Below are 18,340 nucleotides of genomic sequence, written 5' to 3' on the forward strand. Positions count from 1 at the left end.
ATACACTTGTTGCTGTTTTTATGCACACGAGAAAGGCTTAAAACTGAGAAAACCATCTTCCAAACTAAACAGCACCACTATAATCATCTTGATTTTAGTATCTTCCCTTCTCAAAGAGAGGGTTTTTCTCCTTACTTTCAAAACCACACAGAATAGCAAAACAACACCATATATTAAAAACAAAAAAATTACTCTGGAAGTTTGCATCTCTCTGTACACATATGGGAGGACCTGGAAGATTTGAGGACTTAAAATGGAGGACTTAAAACATTTTTTTGAAATACTTCCAGTTTAATTTTTAATAAAGCATATAAAATTTTCTAATCCCATGTTGAAGACAACTTCAATTGTACAAACCTACAGATGATGTTGAACATTGACCCCCTGTAGATTTTAGATAAGGATACATGTTTAATTGGTCTTAATCTAATACTTTGGTGAGATGTGGGTCTCAAGAGAAACTGTGAAATGGTAAAGTCACATATGAGAATTATTTCTTAGTGAACTAAAACCTCAGAATCTCTGAGTTTCATCTAATTTTTAAAAGGCACCAAATGACCAGCAGGAAAATGACTGATTTGTATCAGATTTGGACTGATTCTAGCCCAGGGAAACTGTAGCTATGGGGTAGGCATTAAAGAGCCATGTGTTTAAATAACATGGTAACCATGGCATTGAAATTTATTATTCACAAACCTGAGAGTTAGATGTCTAAGTTTCTTTGAATAGTGAATAGGGATAGTTTGGTGCTTGAGTATTTACAGCAGCTTTGAATAAAACACAGATAAATGAATCAATAGAAAACTGTAAAGTGAAATGTTAAGAATTCCACTTAGTTATTGCCTACAGGGGTCGACACCTGAAACCACTTTCTATTCACAGATAACAGTGGCATACAGATTCCCTTTTAAATGAAACTGCCACAAAGATAGGAGCAGCGTTGTCCCAAATGCCTTTTACCGCAAAGAAGGGACATCTGGATATTAGGTCATCAGACAGAAGGAGTTCACAAGCATCTTATCTCTGGGACTGGAAATTCTAGATTGAAGATCACTCTTTTTACAACCTGTTGCACTGTGCTGCAGTCTGCATATATACAATATACAAATATATAATTCATAGGGCCAGAAAAAAACAAATAGGGAGAATGATGCTAACCAAATTATGATGTCTCTTCTCTGGAAAGTTTGGGAATCCTGCTTCAGGGACTTCTTACATATTTCACATTACAGAACCCCTGAGAGTTCACACAGACTCAGAAGCTGTGGGTTCAATGTCTACTTCTGAATTCCTAGTGTTTCACCTCTGTTGAACTTAAACAAGCACATCTGGGTTTCAGATTTCTCATTTGTAAAGTGGCAATTATTTTCCTCTTTAAAATGGCACTGACAAGGGTAGCATACCAGTATCATCTTAGCAGCAGCAGTACTTCTTTTACCAACACAGACCTCTTATAGCTGGGGAGAGTGAATTAAAGAAAATGGGCAGCTTCAGTACATGAAGAATCATCTTATGGTGCACAGCTTTGGTGCATCTTTACCAGTTCTGTCAGTTCACTCCAATGGGAAGAATTATTGATCACCAGAAAGGACACCACTGAGCTTTCAGCTCTCTGACTGAGGTTTTACAGTGAGAACAGGCTGTTTGTCTGTTGTTTGTTTGTTTTTAGTCATAAACCCATCCAAAGTTAAATGGAAGTCACTGAAAGAAAATATGACACTTCATAATGCCATTCTGATGCAGACTCTTTTCAAAAAAGTGCTGTATTCTTTTGCGCTTATTAGGACAAAGGGTTTCACTGCATTAAATTCTCCCCTGTATGTGTTGATGAATTTAGGTTTTGTTCAAGGGCCTCTAGATGTCTCATCTGGACTTTTATTGAGTAAGGAAGTGTACAATTAAAACAGAAAATGAAGACTTCGATGGTCAGTTAAGAATACTACAAATATTTTTTTCCCATCAAAGCAGATCTCAGTTATAATAAAATCCAAAATTAACCTATCTCTTTTTAACCTGGGTCTACTCATGTCTGCTTAAACTACCAAACTTTTGGATGGCATCATTGTTCTCAGTCCTTACCTGAGAAATGCCTTTTAAGACAGGAGTACACTTGGTATTAAATGTATCTATTTTCTTTCTTTTAAAATTTAGCTACAGTTGTACTCTGGCCTTTAACAACCTACTGAAGTTTTCTTTCAGCAGATAAATGATAAAGGAACTTTCAGTTCAACAGAGCAGGAGCTCAAATTTAGGTAGACGAATGGCACCAACAATTTCATAGACAAGCTCACTTAATGTGCAGCTATCAAACTAAACTCACATAGACTAAAGATAATGAACCTACTTACATAACTAATTGGAATGCATGCTATATAGCATTTTGCTATATTATGGTTTGGGCTTACATTTTTCCACTAAAAATTAGCAGTAGAGGCTAATCTGCTCTTCTCATAGTTGATGGAAAAAAATTGCAAATGTCATTGACATAGTATTTGTAAAAAATTCTAAAATTTTCACCCAGTTGGAGACCAAGTTGAAAACACAGGGTATATTAGCTGCAGTATTAAAAAATTACTTTATACGTCACTATACTGAAAGATTGAAGAAAAAAGCAAATAAACTAAAATAACTTTAGATAGATATTTCTAAGTTAACTGATAGTATGCTCAAGAGCAAAATAAATAAGTATTGAATTATTTGTTAACCAGAACTTTTTTTTGTTCTCTGGAAAGAAATATGATCCTTTTTTACCACTCAACTAACTGCTTGGGAATTTCCACACGTTTCACTGATTACATTATTGTAAAGGGCAAAATATCTCTCAGACTAAAATTCCATTATTTTTACACATCCTTCTGGAAAGAATGCATAAAATGTAATAAAAATGTGATTTAATGATGATCAGAATTTATGCCCTGTACAGCATACTGAAGAAGAGACTAAAATATGAGGTTTAAGTGAGAACTGAGAGCAAGCAACCCAAACTTGACAGCATGTGGAATTACTCAGTGCATGGTTCAGAAAACCAGTTTTAGAATATTTATAAGACACAATTCATGAAAGGCTTTTTATAGTGTTTCTGATAATATTTTATTGTTAATTAGTTTTCTTGCTATGTAGTCCTGTTTGCTGACAGAGGTAATCCCTGTAACCAGGATGTTTGCACCTAAATGTGTTCTAGTTGTAGGTGTGAGTGCTAACTGTCTTGTTAAATTAATTTCAATTCACATGACAAAATAAGGGTGCCATATCAGTGGGCAGGGGAAAGGGGCGTGTGATGTCAGCCATTCAGTTCTGGCTTTTATGTTTTAGAGTACATCACACACTTCAATTAAGAAAGGTTAACAAGGTTATTTCTCAGCTTTTGGCCTTTAGGAACTGATTTGAGAGGCAATCAAAACCATTGAGATACAACTGGTATTAAAAGATCACGGGAAGTTTGTGGTCTTTATTTGTGTCACTACGCAGAATCAGACTAGATTTTCTGCTTCACAAATGTCAGACCTTCTCATTATTAAAAAATACAGCAGAGGAACCATATAGCCAGAAGTGTTTGCAGTACAAAAAAAAAAAAAAGAAAAAAAAAGAAAGAAAACAAAATGTCACATATATGAAATCCTAGGCTTGTTTTCACTTCAAGAATACAGAATATAGGACCTACACTGCTTTTAAACACATACTGGGAAGTCTGTTCAATACCAATTACAGCATTCAAAAAGTTATGCAAGATTATGGTAAATATCAGATAATTTCATTTAACAGCTGTTACAATGAGAATAATGAGAATGGATTGACTGTGTACCATCTAACCAACTTCACTGTAATCTCTGCTTCTTAACTGTGATAACATGATGGAAAGCTGATAACATATTAAAGTCCTTTCACTTAATAAATAGGTTTGTAAAGAGGGCAGAAAATGCCTCAAAATGCTTTTGGGAACATAATCAACCTTGTAGGATCACAAATATACATTTTTTTAGTATCTAGCCCAAGTGTGGAGAGAAGGTAAAATATTATTTTGTTATCCCCTGATTCTGACTACAAACTATGTTTTAGAAATTAGACATTATGTTTCAGAGCATGTCTTATTCCTGATGAGGACTAATTTCTCCTTTTATTTTATTCAAAGAAGTCTATCAAATTGATTTTATATTTCCAATATTAACCCTATTTAATGCAATTTCCTGTTCTCTGAAAAGATATAGCTATTTTGTATGTTGCCTTTGGAGGATATTTCCTTCATAAAGTTACTCATTGTCACTACGTCCTTAACACTGAATTTACTAAGTTGGAAAATGTTTATCCAAGAACTACAGACATAACATGTTCATTTACTTCCAAACCTCTTTTTTCTCTATCCAGTTTTGTGAGTTCAATGTCAATAGCATATATTTAATATTTAAAGTTATGCTTATTATTTTTACGCAGCTTCATGAGATTATTATTTGTAGTCTGATGGTGAGGGTGATCTCCTGGAAAGAAAAAGCTGTGAGAACCCCTAGTACTCCACAAAGAATTTGTCCTTGGGTTATTTTACAGAAGGTCATCCTTATCTTTTTATTAAGCATGTGTTTACTGCAAGGACATAATCTGAAAATCCATATGCTGAGGTAGAAATTGATATATAGGGCAGAATTCAGTCTGGTATTGAAATTTCTAAATTTCTAAATTTAAGTACGTATAGGTATGCAAAATATTTAAGTTTCCATTAGTCAAAGGATATCGTGTCAGTACAGTCTATAGAGCCTAGAAGACAGCTTACCTGTATACAGTACCCTGTGACAGCAGCACTTGCAGATATACACCTCTGAGTGTTGTCATTTTCTCAATTATGCAGTTGATTCTGCTGTTAGCAATTGATTTAATTTTCTACCTACAGTACTACTAGAGAAGTCTTCTGGTGTCTGTGCCTTACCCTGCTTTGAAAGGCATATTTTCTTCTATCTTCTGTACATATATTCTGAAATTGTTCTCCATGCTTGTATTAAGGTATCTAAATTGAGCCTTTAATATTAACCCTTAAATCTAGGGCCTATTCAAACACATTAACATATCCAGTGTGTAATATACCTCCTCTTAAAAAAACCTAAACAAATAGAAATCCAGAAAAGAAATTATTAAAAACATCAGCTTTATAGCTGACCACTGATGACCTATACTTCAAAGTCAAATACAAATAATATCAAACACTTACTCACATCCCCAGAATATTGACCTGGGTTTTCTTTGGTTATTTTCTCAGAAACAATTGGATTAATCAAAGCAAACTGAAAATGTAAAGATCTAGTCAAACCAAAAGGAACATTAGTTGTATAGGTTATGAAATGACATTTAGATAATAGTTTGAGCTGGCAGTAGCACGGAGAGGTTGTAACAGAAGAGTGTCTCTAAAACAGAATGCCCAGTATCTACAGAAAGCTCCATACACAGCAGAATGTGTTAACAAATACCTTCTCACCTCACTCCCAGTTCTCCCTGCTTCTTCCCCACAATTGTCTGAACAAGCAACCTCTGTGTTTTTCAGAGATTAAGATGGTTGTTGTCTGGGATTTCATCTTGTATCATCATTCTTAGATAGCTGTGCACCTACCCACTAGTGTTTCATGGTTCCTTAAAATGACACACAAGAGATGTTTCCATTTTTGCAGGAAGGTGAGAATGAAGCCAGGATCATGTGGGTCCTTTCACAAGCGCTAGACATTTTTTAGACTAAAGAAAGCTGAGTAATTTTAGTGGCTAGGTCACAGGGTTCTGGACCTAAGAGCATCTTGTTCTCTCATTTTGGCTGAAACACTGACTCATTATGATATTTAGACATCCATGTATTTATTTCCTTGGCTGTGATGAAAATTTTTCTACCTACTAGAAAAACCTCAGAGGAAAAGAATGTGTCTAATCAGAGTTTTCTTGTGTAAATCAGCTACAAAAATAAGAGAACAGAATAGTCTGCTTCAGATGAAAAAACAAAAAACCACATATTCTAGCAGTCTGTACAGGCAGAGTAACTAAGGAAAGATAGATACGTGATAGATAGCTGACAGACAAAGAGATATATAGATAGATAGACAGACAGATCGATAGATAGACAAAGATAAAACCAGGCGATTTTGTAAATTTAGCATGGTTTTTCTCTTGCATTTGCAATGAAGAAGAGGCAATATGCAAGAGGTGTTTGTTATCTAATTTAAGATCAGTATATGTTCTCCAATATAAATTACATTGAGAGCATGTAGAACCTGACATCATAAAAATTTTTCAGTATGCATTGCAGTATACAGAGCATGCTTTTCTGTGTAATAAAATAAAGAGATGGATGCTTCATATTTTCAATTGTACTTGTTGAGGGGGTGATGGTAAATATTTTTACATCCTTTACTCCTCAAAGATTTTAATCTCTGTGTATACACAAAATGATGAAGTATGTGTGTAAGTGCACGCACAGCTTGTGTACCTAAAACTTCAGATGTTTGTCCACTTACAAGAAAAAGAATGAGCTGAAGATGTGATATGCATAGAAAGAGATACTATCGACTTTCTCCTGTACATGCTACAACTTTTGGAGTATAAACTGCTTAAAAAGAGATTAGACTACTTCCTGAATGCTGCTGACTCTTGCTCTCTTTTAAGAATTTCTGTACTAGCTGCAGGGCACTATACTGGTTAAATCAGAAATTGTTCAAATGAAATAATTCTTTTTTGTTTTAAACATCTTTTGTTTGTGCTATTATCTCATATTTTATATATTTACATTTTAAGCTATTTTGATATATTAAAATCGTAGGTAATTTTTGTGAATAACCATTAAAACTGAGCAGGTATCAAAGAAGTACACACCAGCATTTAAAAAAGACATTTAATAGCTCTATATTTCAGTCAAAATAGCAATCATGAGGTAGTATAAACCTAAAGGATTTAGTTTTAAGTCTGGTCAAAATGTACTTTTTACAGGCTAAGCACGCAAATATATCAGATTCAGCATAAGCAGTGATCTTATTTTTCTAGTTCTCTATTGCTCTACATGTCAGTGTATGCAATCCCTTAATTATTGCCATTCATGTTGATGGACTGACTCCTGGATTTGTGCCAATACGTGTGGTGTGATTCCGTTCCTACTGTCCAAATCTGTTATGTTTTTTAAGCCTGGGGCCTTCTATGGATATACTGGTAAACTTGACATCAGGATCACATTCATGTTAAGTCATGAACTGACAGTCACATGATGGCATTTTAATGCATGTTTTTGATATATGCAGAGATATTTTGCTTTGCTTCCACAGTTATGGGTAGATAGAACAGAAAAGACAACTGCTAGAAATTGCATCATTAGGATAACATGTACCATCAAGAATCATAACTATAGCCTGTGAAATTTAGAATTATATTATATACTCCATTACTTTGAATAATAGCATGACTGCAGAATGTTATCCCCAGCACATGCGCTTGAATGCATATGTATATTACATTTAGTTAACTAGCTATACAAGAAATCTCTCTTACTCAATATTATCAGAGCAGACAATGATAACATTAAAAAACTATTACAAATACACCATGCTTTCAGCTAAAAATCTATTTAGCCATAATCTAGCAGTTATTCAACACAGCAGTTTTGGGTTTTTTGTGAAATTGCTTTGCTTGGAGCTCTTCATCTAGCATATTACCTTCCATTTAAACTTGCTTAAATCCTGATATACATTTGTATTATTCTCATTAAGGTTTGGCCACCCTGCATAGTTTAAACTTAATAAAAGATCTTCCATTCAAATTAAGTGATAAGTTGTACAAATATTGTCCTTGCAATCTTTCAATCATTTAGAATTTTAAGTGATAAACCCCCAAACATTATTTTTATCTTTGTTTCTGATAATTTAAGTTTTTTGGCTAATTCAATTCATATCAGATATATTCCTTTAATGAAATGTCACATTTTATCAAATGCAACATTGGCCTCAAGTGTTTCTGTTTTAAAGGAATTAAACCAGCCTAGCTCATAGTAGAGAATAGTAAGTTGAGTTGCATTCTCACTAAGTAGAAGAGAGTTGAATTAACTACAGTAAAAATATAGTATATGGTAAACCTCCTCCATTTATAATCTGTCATAAACTGTAAGATAAATACGAGTTGATATATACACGTTATGCTTTCTCTTTGCTGAAACAGAGTGCATGATGAAATAGTCTCATTTAATGACGTGATGTTCTTTTGATCTGTTTATCTGGTATACACTGAAAAACTTCTCATACAGGATGAGATTTTAAGTACCACAGAAAAAAAAAATGGAATGGAAGCATGGATAACTAAGGCAGAATCAACAAAAAGATATCAAGAAAATGGTATATTTTATCTTTGGTTTTGCAATATGATGCAAGTGCATAGCTACTATTTTAGCTATTATTTCAATGTATTTTTCTGAATATCGGGATGCTTCAAAGCCTGAAAGTCTTGAACCTGTCTTCTTTATCCACTCTGCACTGAATTTCTAATCTAGATTCAAATTCTGAAAATATGACTCATGAAAATAACTCTATATTTTAATGACAATGGCCTCTGGAAATAAACCATACAGAAATAGATTTTCTCTTTTTTTTTTTTTTTTTTTCTTTTCCAAAGGGTTATTTTTCACCAAATAAGCCTTTTTAAAATTTTTAGATTGAATACTGACCAGATTTTTTTCAGTGAGGACATACACATTGATTGACGTCATGAACAGGCACGTGAAGGTCTTTGCTTCCCTCTAGTGACTGGTCTAGGAAGAGATTTAACTGAATCTGCTCATCTTAAACCTTGGCTCAGAGATTCAGCAAAAGCTCAATTATGTGTAAAGACACCTGAGAGGTCAGTGAGATGCTGATATAGCATTAGAACATGTATATCTGTGATAGCTATAGATAACATATGGCAGATTTACACCGGACCTGTGTTTGAATGGTTTTGATGTAGTATTACAGTTTTAGCAGACAGAGAGAAAATTTCAATGTTGACATTTAAAGAACAACTGATAGAGTTGGAAGATGACCTCTAAGATGCATTTCAAAACACAATTTCAAATATTTATTTAAGGTCATTTTTGCAAAAAACACTTCTTGTAGTAAGACAGACCAGACTTCAATAAATTACATGATGTTCAATTCATCAGAGGGAATACTTATTAATTCAGGAGACTTAGATCTACACATTTTCAAGTCAAGACAAGCAAAACTACACTCTGCAAGTCCAAAAACATACATTATATTATACCACATTATATTTTCCTTATCATACTACTAAAAATAGCTATATTTATACTAGCTGTAGTTCTTTTTTGGGATTTTTTTTTGTACTGACTGCAAATAAATTTAAAAGTAGCAAATAATACGATTTACTTACAAGCAATTTTATGCACATGACCTGTACACCTATTTTCAAAGGAACAGGTGCACAGCTCTTCTTACACGGACAAGCAAATATTCCCCAGGTTATTCAACTTCTTTGGTGACACAAGCAGATTTTTATTTAAGGATGGTATAATACAAGGACCTTTAGTGCTTCCAACTTCTGTTGGACAAGCAGAGCTAAATTCTCCAAAACAGACAACAGTCATGAGATCATCAGAATGAATGAGTTAAAAAAAAGAGAAATACCATTATAAAACTATTTAAACTTCAGAGATCTGATTCATGGCAGGAGAATGATACTGGCTTTGAGAACAACTAGAGAACATTTTCATTTAAGACTCAGGAATTTTGAATTCCAACTCTACCAGGGTTTAATCAGTGACCTTGGATGAACAGTTTTGCTTTCATTATGCTCTAGTTTCGCCTAGCTGAAAACCAGGGAGGATGGTATGGACCTCTGTGTTAAATTGCTTTTTAATTTACAGGTGTAAAAACCTTTAAGAGGTACATGATATAAATGAGAAAGGTTGCTAAACTTTTGCAGCTGCAACTGTGCTATTTTGTACTTTTGGAAGCTGTATTCTATTTGGTAAACACTGTTTTCTCCTGTAAGTCAGCCCAAGGCCAGCACCCTGCTGGATTTCCAGATCTTATCTGTTGCATTTCTTGGTCAAGTTTTATTAGAGAAAACAACAACTGAATTTTATTTGACTTAGCAAGATCCATGAATTTTTCTGGAAACAGATACAAAACCAAATTATGACTGATTTTTTCTGTAGTGAAGTTTATTCAAACCGCTCAATTATCTTTTGTCCTCATTATATGCTAAAAAATCTGTCAAAAGTCCAATTATAATCTTTAAATTCGATTATGAAGATACAATCACTGGTTCTTTTTAGTTACATTTCAGAATTTTAATTGCCTGATATTACAAGAAACCACTATTTTTAGCTTGTGAAAATCTACATTTACATAACAGCAATAAATAGCAGTTGAGTTCTCAACAAATGGAGTTGATTAATCACCCAGTAAAAATTAAAAAGAAAGTGAAATTATTAGCAGGAATTAATTTGATTTCCTTTTCTTGTTATAAATTTCAGCAGGCCATGTAAGCTCTGTTCATGGCTGTGTAGGTGTTAGTGAAGAGCAGTGTTATAAAAAAAGTACTAAATTATAAATTCCTCCCATATATACTGATTCATTTTGTGTATGACTTAAGCAAAGAAGATTGTGGCCTGACTCTTTTTCACCATAAAGAAACTCCATTTATATTCTACAATATTTCAGAATTAATTTTCTGCATTACAGTATAATCTTAGCAGTTTGTGAATTTAAAAATTTTTAAATTTAGGTCTTGCATGGCTTGCATTGTTTGCCACTTGATCTGATCTGATTCAAATCAGTCAAAGTCTTTTGGTTGTCTCCAAGGGAGTTTGGATCATGTTTTTCATTCCATACTGTTTTAATGAAAAAGAACATAATTCTGTAAAGTCTTTCAAGTCTTTATGCAGGACTATCAGGAAAAAAGAATGTGTAGTGTGCTATTACACAGGTCCCACTATGGAAAGTTCTTCATAAAAACAGGCATTCCAGGAGGCACTTATCTTTTGAGTAAGTTCATTAATGAACATAAGCATAGAAACTAACATGGAAAGAGAATTTTCTGCCTTGAAAAAGGTGCCAGGAGTAAAGTCTGACTGTAAAGCTGGACCAACAAGACTGACTGCAGTCAATGGAAGAAGCAAAGCTTTAGCTGGCATGTACTTACTGTCATTCAATTTCCTCAATATCTTTCTGGGGACAAAAATAATATGACTGTAAAGTGATATAAAGTAAGGAAAAACTACTATTCATATTTCCAGAAAAAAATTCTGACTTAGGATATTCTAATGATTTGATTATCAGCTTGACACATTTTGACAAAAGTATAGAGTCTTCTTGAACATATTTTCAAAGGTTTGCAAGGCTAGGACAAAAAACCCCCAAAATTTAGTGGTCCATTGTGCTAGTTTTAAAAATCAAAGTGAAGAGGAGAGAGACATAGCAGATCTCTATCAATTTTGCCACCAGGAAACAAAATGCAAAAGTTGGCATGCATGTAAGTTTATATTGTAAAGCTGAGTTGCAGAAAATCACAATTAGCTGGTACATTCTTCTTTATTTGTATTGAAGAATTCCTTTTTGGACTATTTCTCCAGACTTGTATCCAGGAACAATGGGAGAAAAATAATTAAAAGCTGTGGGGGATAATTAAAAAAAAAAGTAATTGTAAACTTTTTTTAACCCTCTTTAATGGACGATGCTCCAATATGTCTAGAGTGTAATTGTGAAGTTATATAAATGCATGCATTTTGTCATTTTGCATGTATGGGTATTCATACTTTCATATACCTTAAGGGTAGAAAATCTAAACCACTGTCAACATAAACTTGCATAGCAATAGGGAAAAAAAATAGAGCAGATTTACCACTTGTCCTAATCTAAAACTGAACCAGGTCAAAATTCTTGCAACATCAAAAATTTCAGCTAATTGCATTGTACCTCTTCCAACTGTATAGTCAGCAGGCACAAACTATTATGAGAACACATATGGTCAAATAAAATGCTGTCATACTGTTATAACATCCTTCTGCAGCAACTGGCAGAGAAGAGCCTCAGAATACTAAAACCCTTTCCTTACCCAGTGCTGTGAGATGTCATGTTGCACTGCATACAGATGTGGAGCACACCAGCAACAACTGACTCTATCCTGTGGAGAACACATGTGCCCACATTATGTCCAACACATTTCTAAATGAACAAACACTAGCTGCATGGTTTTGCTAATCAGTTGGTGACTCTGGAAACTCTCATGTGAGAAATCACTTCCTCCCAGTGGCCCACCACATCTACCCCACCTTCCATGCCCTCATTGCAGTACTGCTAGCTGAGGGTTGCCTGTGAGGGTGGTACTTTCCAATGTTCAGTACTGTGGCACCTATTTTTTGAGCCTCTTACTGTGTTTTGAATTCTTCACCCTGGTTCAAGATTCCAGGGCTGGGTCCTCGAAGACAAATAGCTGATTTTGTCAGGCCAGACTTTCATAGATGCTGGAGACCCATTGTGCTCCTTTTGACTGGGATAGAATTAATTGTCTTCACAGTGGCTACTATGGGGTTATGTTTTGTGCTGAATACAGGGTTGATAATATAGAGATGCTTTTGTTATTGCTGAGCAAGGCTTACACAGAGCCAAGGCCTTTTCTGCTTTTCATGCTGCCATGCTGGTGAGGAGGCTGGGAGTGCTTGGGAGGCTGAGAGGAGACACAGCCCAGACAGGTGACCCAAACTGACCAAAGGGATATTCCATACTATATGACATCATGCTCAGTATATAAAGTGGGAGGAAGGAGGAAGGCTGAGGACATTTGGAGTGATGCTGTTTGTCTTCCCAAGTACCTGTAGGAGGGCCCAGCTCCCCTGGAGAGGGCTGAACACCTGCTTCCCATGGGAAGCACTGAATTAATTCCCTCTTTTGCTTTGCTTGTGTGCATTGCTTCTGCTTTCTCTATTAAAGTCTTTATCTCAACCCATGAGCTTTTACCCTTCTGATTTTCTTCCTGATCCTAATGGTGGGAAAGTGAGCAAGCGACTGCGTGGAGCTTGGCTGCTCTGGAGTTAAACCACAACATCCATACACACTGTCAGTTATGGCACCTATCATGTATGAAAGCATCAGAGATAGCAACAAAGTTCAAGAGAACTGTACAGACTGCCACAGTAAATGACATTTTTGAAATGAAAATGTATGTATGCATATAATGATTCTTTGATCCCTGGTATTACAGAGCCTTACCCATATCTACATAAAACAAAACAATACTAGGAAAAAAAACACTGATAGGGATATGGCAAGATTTAGGTTTGGCATGGTGACAAAAACATATAAACAGTGGTAAAATCAAATACAGAGGTGTTGGGAATCAGCTCTCCAACCTATGAATATTTTCCAAAATAATATGTTGGACTTTCAGCAGAACTTCTTGTGAGTAACACACTCCAGAGGAGCTGACAGCTCATTGGGCATGGACTGTTCCTGTAAGGCTGAAAAGTGCATTTCAAACTCCTTAAGTAATTTATATAAAGAAAAAATTGAAGGGCCAGTTCCTGAGGTCCCCAAGTAAATGCATCTGACCATTGGATCACTTTCTGGTTGAGACTGTTTTTGCTGTCTCCCTATTCTTTCTTGATTTCCTTTCCAGAAAGGTAGGAGGGACAAAAGAAAAGCCTTCAAGTTTTGTTTCATCTTAAAATCTTTAAAATCCCTTCTGTGGGGTAGAAAAGTCAGCCCTTGTACCTGACCAACTGCTTTTCCTTCTCTTTGTGGACTGAGACACTTGAGCTAATGTATCACAAACCGTTCCTGACAGCAAGGATTGTTTGCTCATGCCAGATAATGCAAAGCAGAAAAGACACAACTCTTTCTGAATTTTTTGGTTGGTTGGTTTAAGGAACTGAATTGTTTCTCCTTAGACTGTTAAGTACAAATATTCCAAGCATTTTCCTATGAATTAGAGGGAGAAACATTCAGTATCCTAAGACTTTACTGAAGGCAACATTTAGAATACATTTTCTGAAACAAGTAGATGAAGTTATCACTCATTTCTGAGGGGAAAAAATCACCACTTACATACAACTGATGCTCAGCTTTGTGTAGGGAAGATGGAAGTATCAAAGCAAGCACCAGAAATCATAAACAAGCCTGGTTTCCATCACCACAGACAGATGTGCTCTATATTTTGCGATAATCAACTGAAATAAAATGTTGAATTATTGGATTGAGTTTAATACATGACATACTATTTTGTTCTTTAGTTCCACTGTCTCAATATTGTACATACACTTGACTAGATGCCTCCAGAAAGGGCACAAAGCTGCCAGCTTGATAAATGGGAAACCTTGTAAAACATAATCAGAGGGCAGAGTCACAAAATCTCATAGAAAGAATGGATTTAAACTGGTTTTACCAAAGTTAGGATGACCAAATTGTCACAGATACCAATGGCAGTAGAATAAGTTTGATGATCTGGTGTGATTAAACAGCTCACAGATCCAGAACTTTCTTCAAGGCTGGATGAAAGGGAACCGTAATCATCGATCAATCTCCTGAAAAGCATGTCCAAAATCCAGGTAGACAAAGCTTTCCTTGCTGCTGGAGAAGTATTAAACTGACAAGATCAGTGGAGGGAGTATCATTTACCAAATATGAATTTCCAGTGCAGATAAAGGTGTGGGAGAAGTGGCTAAAAAGGTGGGAAAACCCATTAGAGGTTGCTGCTGGCTGGATACCAATGATAAAAGCAAACACAGTTTTAATCTAAAACCCACTTAATTTAAAACACCTGACTCCTGACAGACTATTGATTAGTTAAGCACCCCCTAAAGCAGGCTACTTTTATTTGGGTTTATTCCAAAATGCTTGGCAAGTCTTGGTTATGCAAAAATTATCCAGTTTGGAAGGACATGAGTACATCACAGCTCTGTAGGATTTGCAATATGAATTAGGCTATTAATCCATCAAATCCAGTTGCCTGCTGGTGAGGATAACTAATTCCTGAGACTTAGAAAAAGTAGAAGAAATAAAAGAAAACCAAGCCACCAAGAACCCAACATAATCATGAGCACCTAATCAATTGTATAGTCCTCTACCTATTTATTTGTTAAGATTTATAAATGATAGAAACTGACTCAGCATTATAGAGCTTTCATAATTTAAAACTCACAATGTCAGAATACAAATTCTGAAATATTCCTGACTAAATACAAATAGAAATAAAATGGTCCAAACAAAAAAGAAACAAAATAATAAAAAATACAAAAATAAATTTTGAATAAGCTAACAGTAGAGATATTGTCCAAAGGTGATGGAGAAAAAAGGAGAAGTTTGCTCTTGCTACTGCACACTGTGATAAGAGATGTCACATTCTCATAAACTATCACACATACATGTGCAAAACAAGTGACAGTGGTGTCCATGCATACTTTCCTGCTGCATCACATCTTATTGGGAATATTTCAGGGCTCATATCACTTTTAAAAATGGACACATCTCCAAGAACACCCCCAGTCTTCACACTTTCTAACATATTCAATAGCAACTACTAAATAATATGCCTAGTAAAGATATCCTTCAGAATACAAAAATGTGTGCTTCTCTCTCAAAAACCTCAGACTATTTTATGTAAGCTTTATGTAAATTTTAGATGTTTCACAAGTTTACTCTTCAGTCCAGATTCTGAAGCATATTGAAAACAGTACTTATATGTAGCACTGAACTTCTCCATAAAAAAATACTAAGAGAAATGCAAAACAAGTGGCAAGCACAAAATGCATTTGTTTGCAACTACTTCACACATTCATACCAAATACCTGAATAAAATCTTTTAATCACATTGTAAAATACATGGTGTTGGGATTTTTTTTAGCAGTCTAATTCCTTTTAAATATGACTTTGATATTCTGAACTGGAACAGTGAAATCAGAGCATGTGCTCTAAATACACAGTGCTTAAAGTAACCCGTATAAAAAATTATAAACAAAGCAATGTACCACTCCTGTATAAGCAAAACATTGTGAAGAGAAAACAAAGAATATATTCCAAATCTTTTGCAATCCATGTGCTCCTAATAATGCATAAGATCAAGTCTTTCATGTACTTCATTCCACAGATTTCACGGAAATGGAATACTATGATGTTACTGGCAAATAATGGTACTATGATTCTTTTGCAGAGGCATAAACCAAGGCACTACTTGTATTTGGAGAGATTTCTAGTATCATGTCCAAAGTTTCTCATTTCTGTACTATAAGGTTGTTTCTCAGCCATCAGTGTGCTGATGTAAATCCAAGCTCAAGGAATAAAACCACAAAATCACAGGCATGCAATTCCTAACACTGTAGATGAGTCTGTATTATAAGACATATATAATATACTTGGATAAGAAGTACAACATCATCTTTAAAAAAAAGTAACATGGAAACCATATAGAGATCCTCCTTGAAACACTTAACCTGCATCGATGCAAAGTTCACCTTAACTTTAATGGGAGATTTACTGTGAAAGATTAATGCAGCAAATTACAACTGCACAAACTTAGGATTCATTTTAAACCACAACTGATTTTACTAATTTGCTTTCTTACAGCAACACGTTCTTTTTTTCATTATAGAAGGGAAACACTGAAAAATTTACAAGAAGACTAATAGTAAGATTTCACTGCTTAGAATACAGCCATTATTTTAATAAACTTAAACGAAAATTTGAACCAACTAAAATGAAGATTGCTGTGGGGATCACACTCAAAAATTGTATTTCTCCCTGCAGTAACAGAAATGGGAGTCTTCCTTAGTTATTTGTCTCATCGCTTACCCACTTGCCTGTTGCCCAGCAACTACCATGAAGGAACTACAGTTCTTCTCCATTCCCATTTTAATCTTGAAAAAGCAGATTAAAATTACTACGTAAGCAATCTCTTTCTGGTGAGATTTTGGAATATTTCAGTTTATGTATCTGCAAAAAGGAAGCAAAGTGACTGGAGAATCCAGTACTTCCACTCTGTCAAAGGTTCACTCTCTCTCTCATATCAACCGGTTTACTGACCAACTACATAAAAATCACTAGGTACTTTGTAATATTTGAGCTATAGCAATAGAAGCAAACATCTGTCACTTACATTCTTGAATCATCCCACAGCACACAGTAGGGATTCAATGTGCCCTAAGAAGAAAACAAACAGACCTATTAGTTACCTGTATGCAAAAATATTTGTCATGCTTGACCTAAAAATTTATTTGGGTCTCCTCCTACAAGATCATCCTTATACTCTGATGAATTGATGCCACTGAAATGGCAAAAGCTTAAGGTTAATCCTTATAGGATATTTTGAAGGCACTTGAACCTCAGAACAGAGTATTTGTGCATTCTCTGCTTAGATAAGGAAAGCATAAAGTTGTCTTTTTGGTATATCCTAGTGGAAGTAAAATATGAGATAATAGCTCATCTGTTAAGAGACTTGACTGAACATTTCTGGTGTGTTTAGTAGAAGAACTTCAGACCCCTTAGGAATTTGGATGTCAAAACCAGTAATGCCTTTAAGCATATGTTGGGCAAAATGTCCAGAGGTTGGGATTTCAGGTTCACAGACCCCACATGCAATGTCCAAAGGTTTTGTAAATTAGGTCCTAAACCAGCAGAGTGTTTTGCTCAAAATATATATTTTTTTGTTTGTGGTTGAGCTTTACAATACCAGCTCCCCTGTCTTCAAAGTCAGTGGAAGATTTCCGATTTGATTTAGAACAGAATGGGAATCTAGGTTTTTTATTACAAATCAATGAACTATTGAGAACTTTTTTGGAAATTGAAAAATCTATATAATTACTCGTTTATTTTGCTGCTGAGGAAGTGTTGAGACAAAATTAAAATTCACTCAGATTGACTTAGAAGTACTTAAAACTGCTAAACTACATTCCTGTTCATCATAAGCATTAGATATTCCCAGGAGTCAGAACTACACAAACAAATTATATAAAATATAGAATAAAAATATATTTTTAAAAAATCACAAATGATTTGAAGAAACAGGAGGAATCCACTATTTTTGGATCTTAATGCTAGTGAACAGTGTAGATGCAGTAGATACAGAGGTACTTTCATATAAAAAAACACACCTTAATATTTTAGTCTCAAAAGTGATTTATTTATAGAAAAAAACATGGCAACCTGTAAAGTAAAAATCTATTAAATATTTAAATTAATCCACCTACCTCTTTGTCAAAGATAAAAAAGGTCCTTCAGGAGATGCTTGTGAGAGAGGCATTTAGGGAAATTTTGAACCTCTACTTTAGTATTTTGCTGACTGCACTGAATTTTATGAGTAGAGTATAAATATTTAAAACCAACATATACTTATGGAACTTTATATTTAC

General features: G+C 34.7%; 1 protein-coding gene across 1 annotated transcript in view; it reads right to left on the reverse strand.

Moving 5' to 3' along the window:
- Positions 1-18,340, reverse strand: part of ADGRB3 (adhesion G protein-coupled receptor B3) — a gene marked incomplete at both ends in the record, with an annotated part of 447,304 nt that overhangs the window by 157,627 nt on the left and 271,337 nt on the right. Inside the window, one exon of the mRNA XM_082302615.1 lies at positions 17,089-17,132. Coding sequence (XP_082158741.1) covers positions 17,089-17,132 — 44 coding nt within the window. The remainder of the gene's footprint in view (positions 1-17,088; positions 17,133-18,340) is intronic.

This window comes from Coloeus monedula (assembly GCF_965178545.1).
Source record: "Coloeus monedula genome assembly, chromosome: 2".
Classification (NCBI taxonomy): domain Eukaryota; kingdom Metazoa; phylum Chordata; class Aves; order Passeriformes; family Corvidae; genus Coloeus; species Coloeus monedula.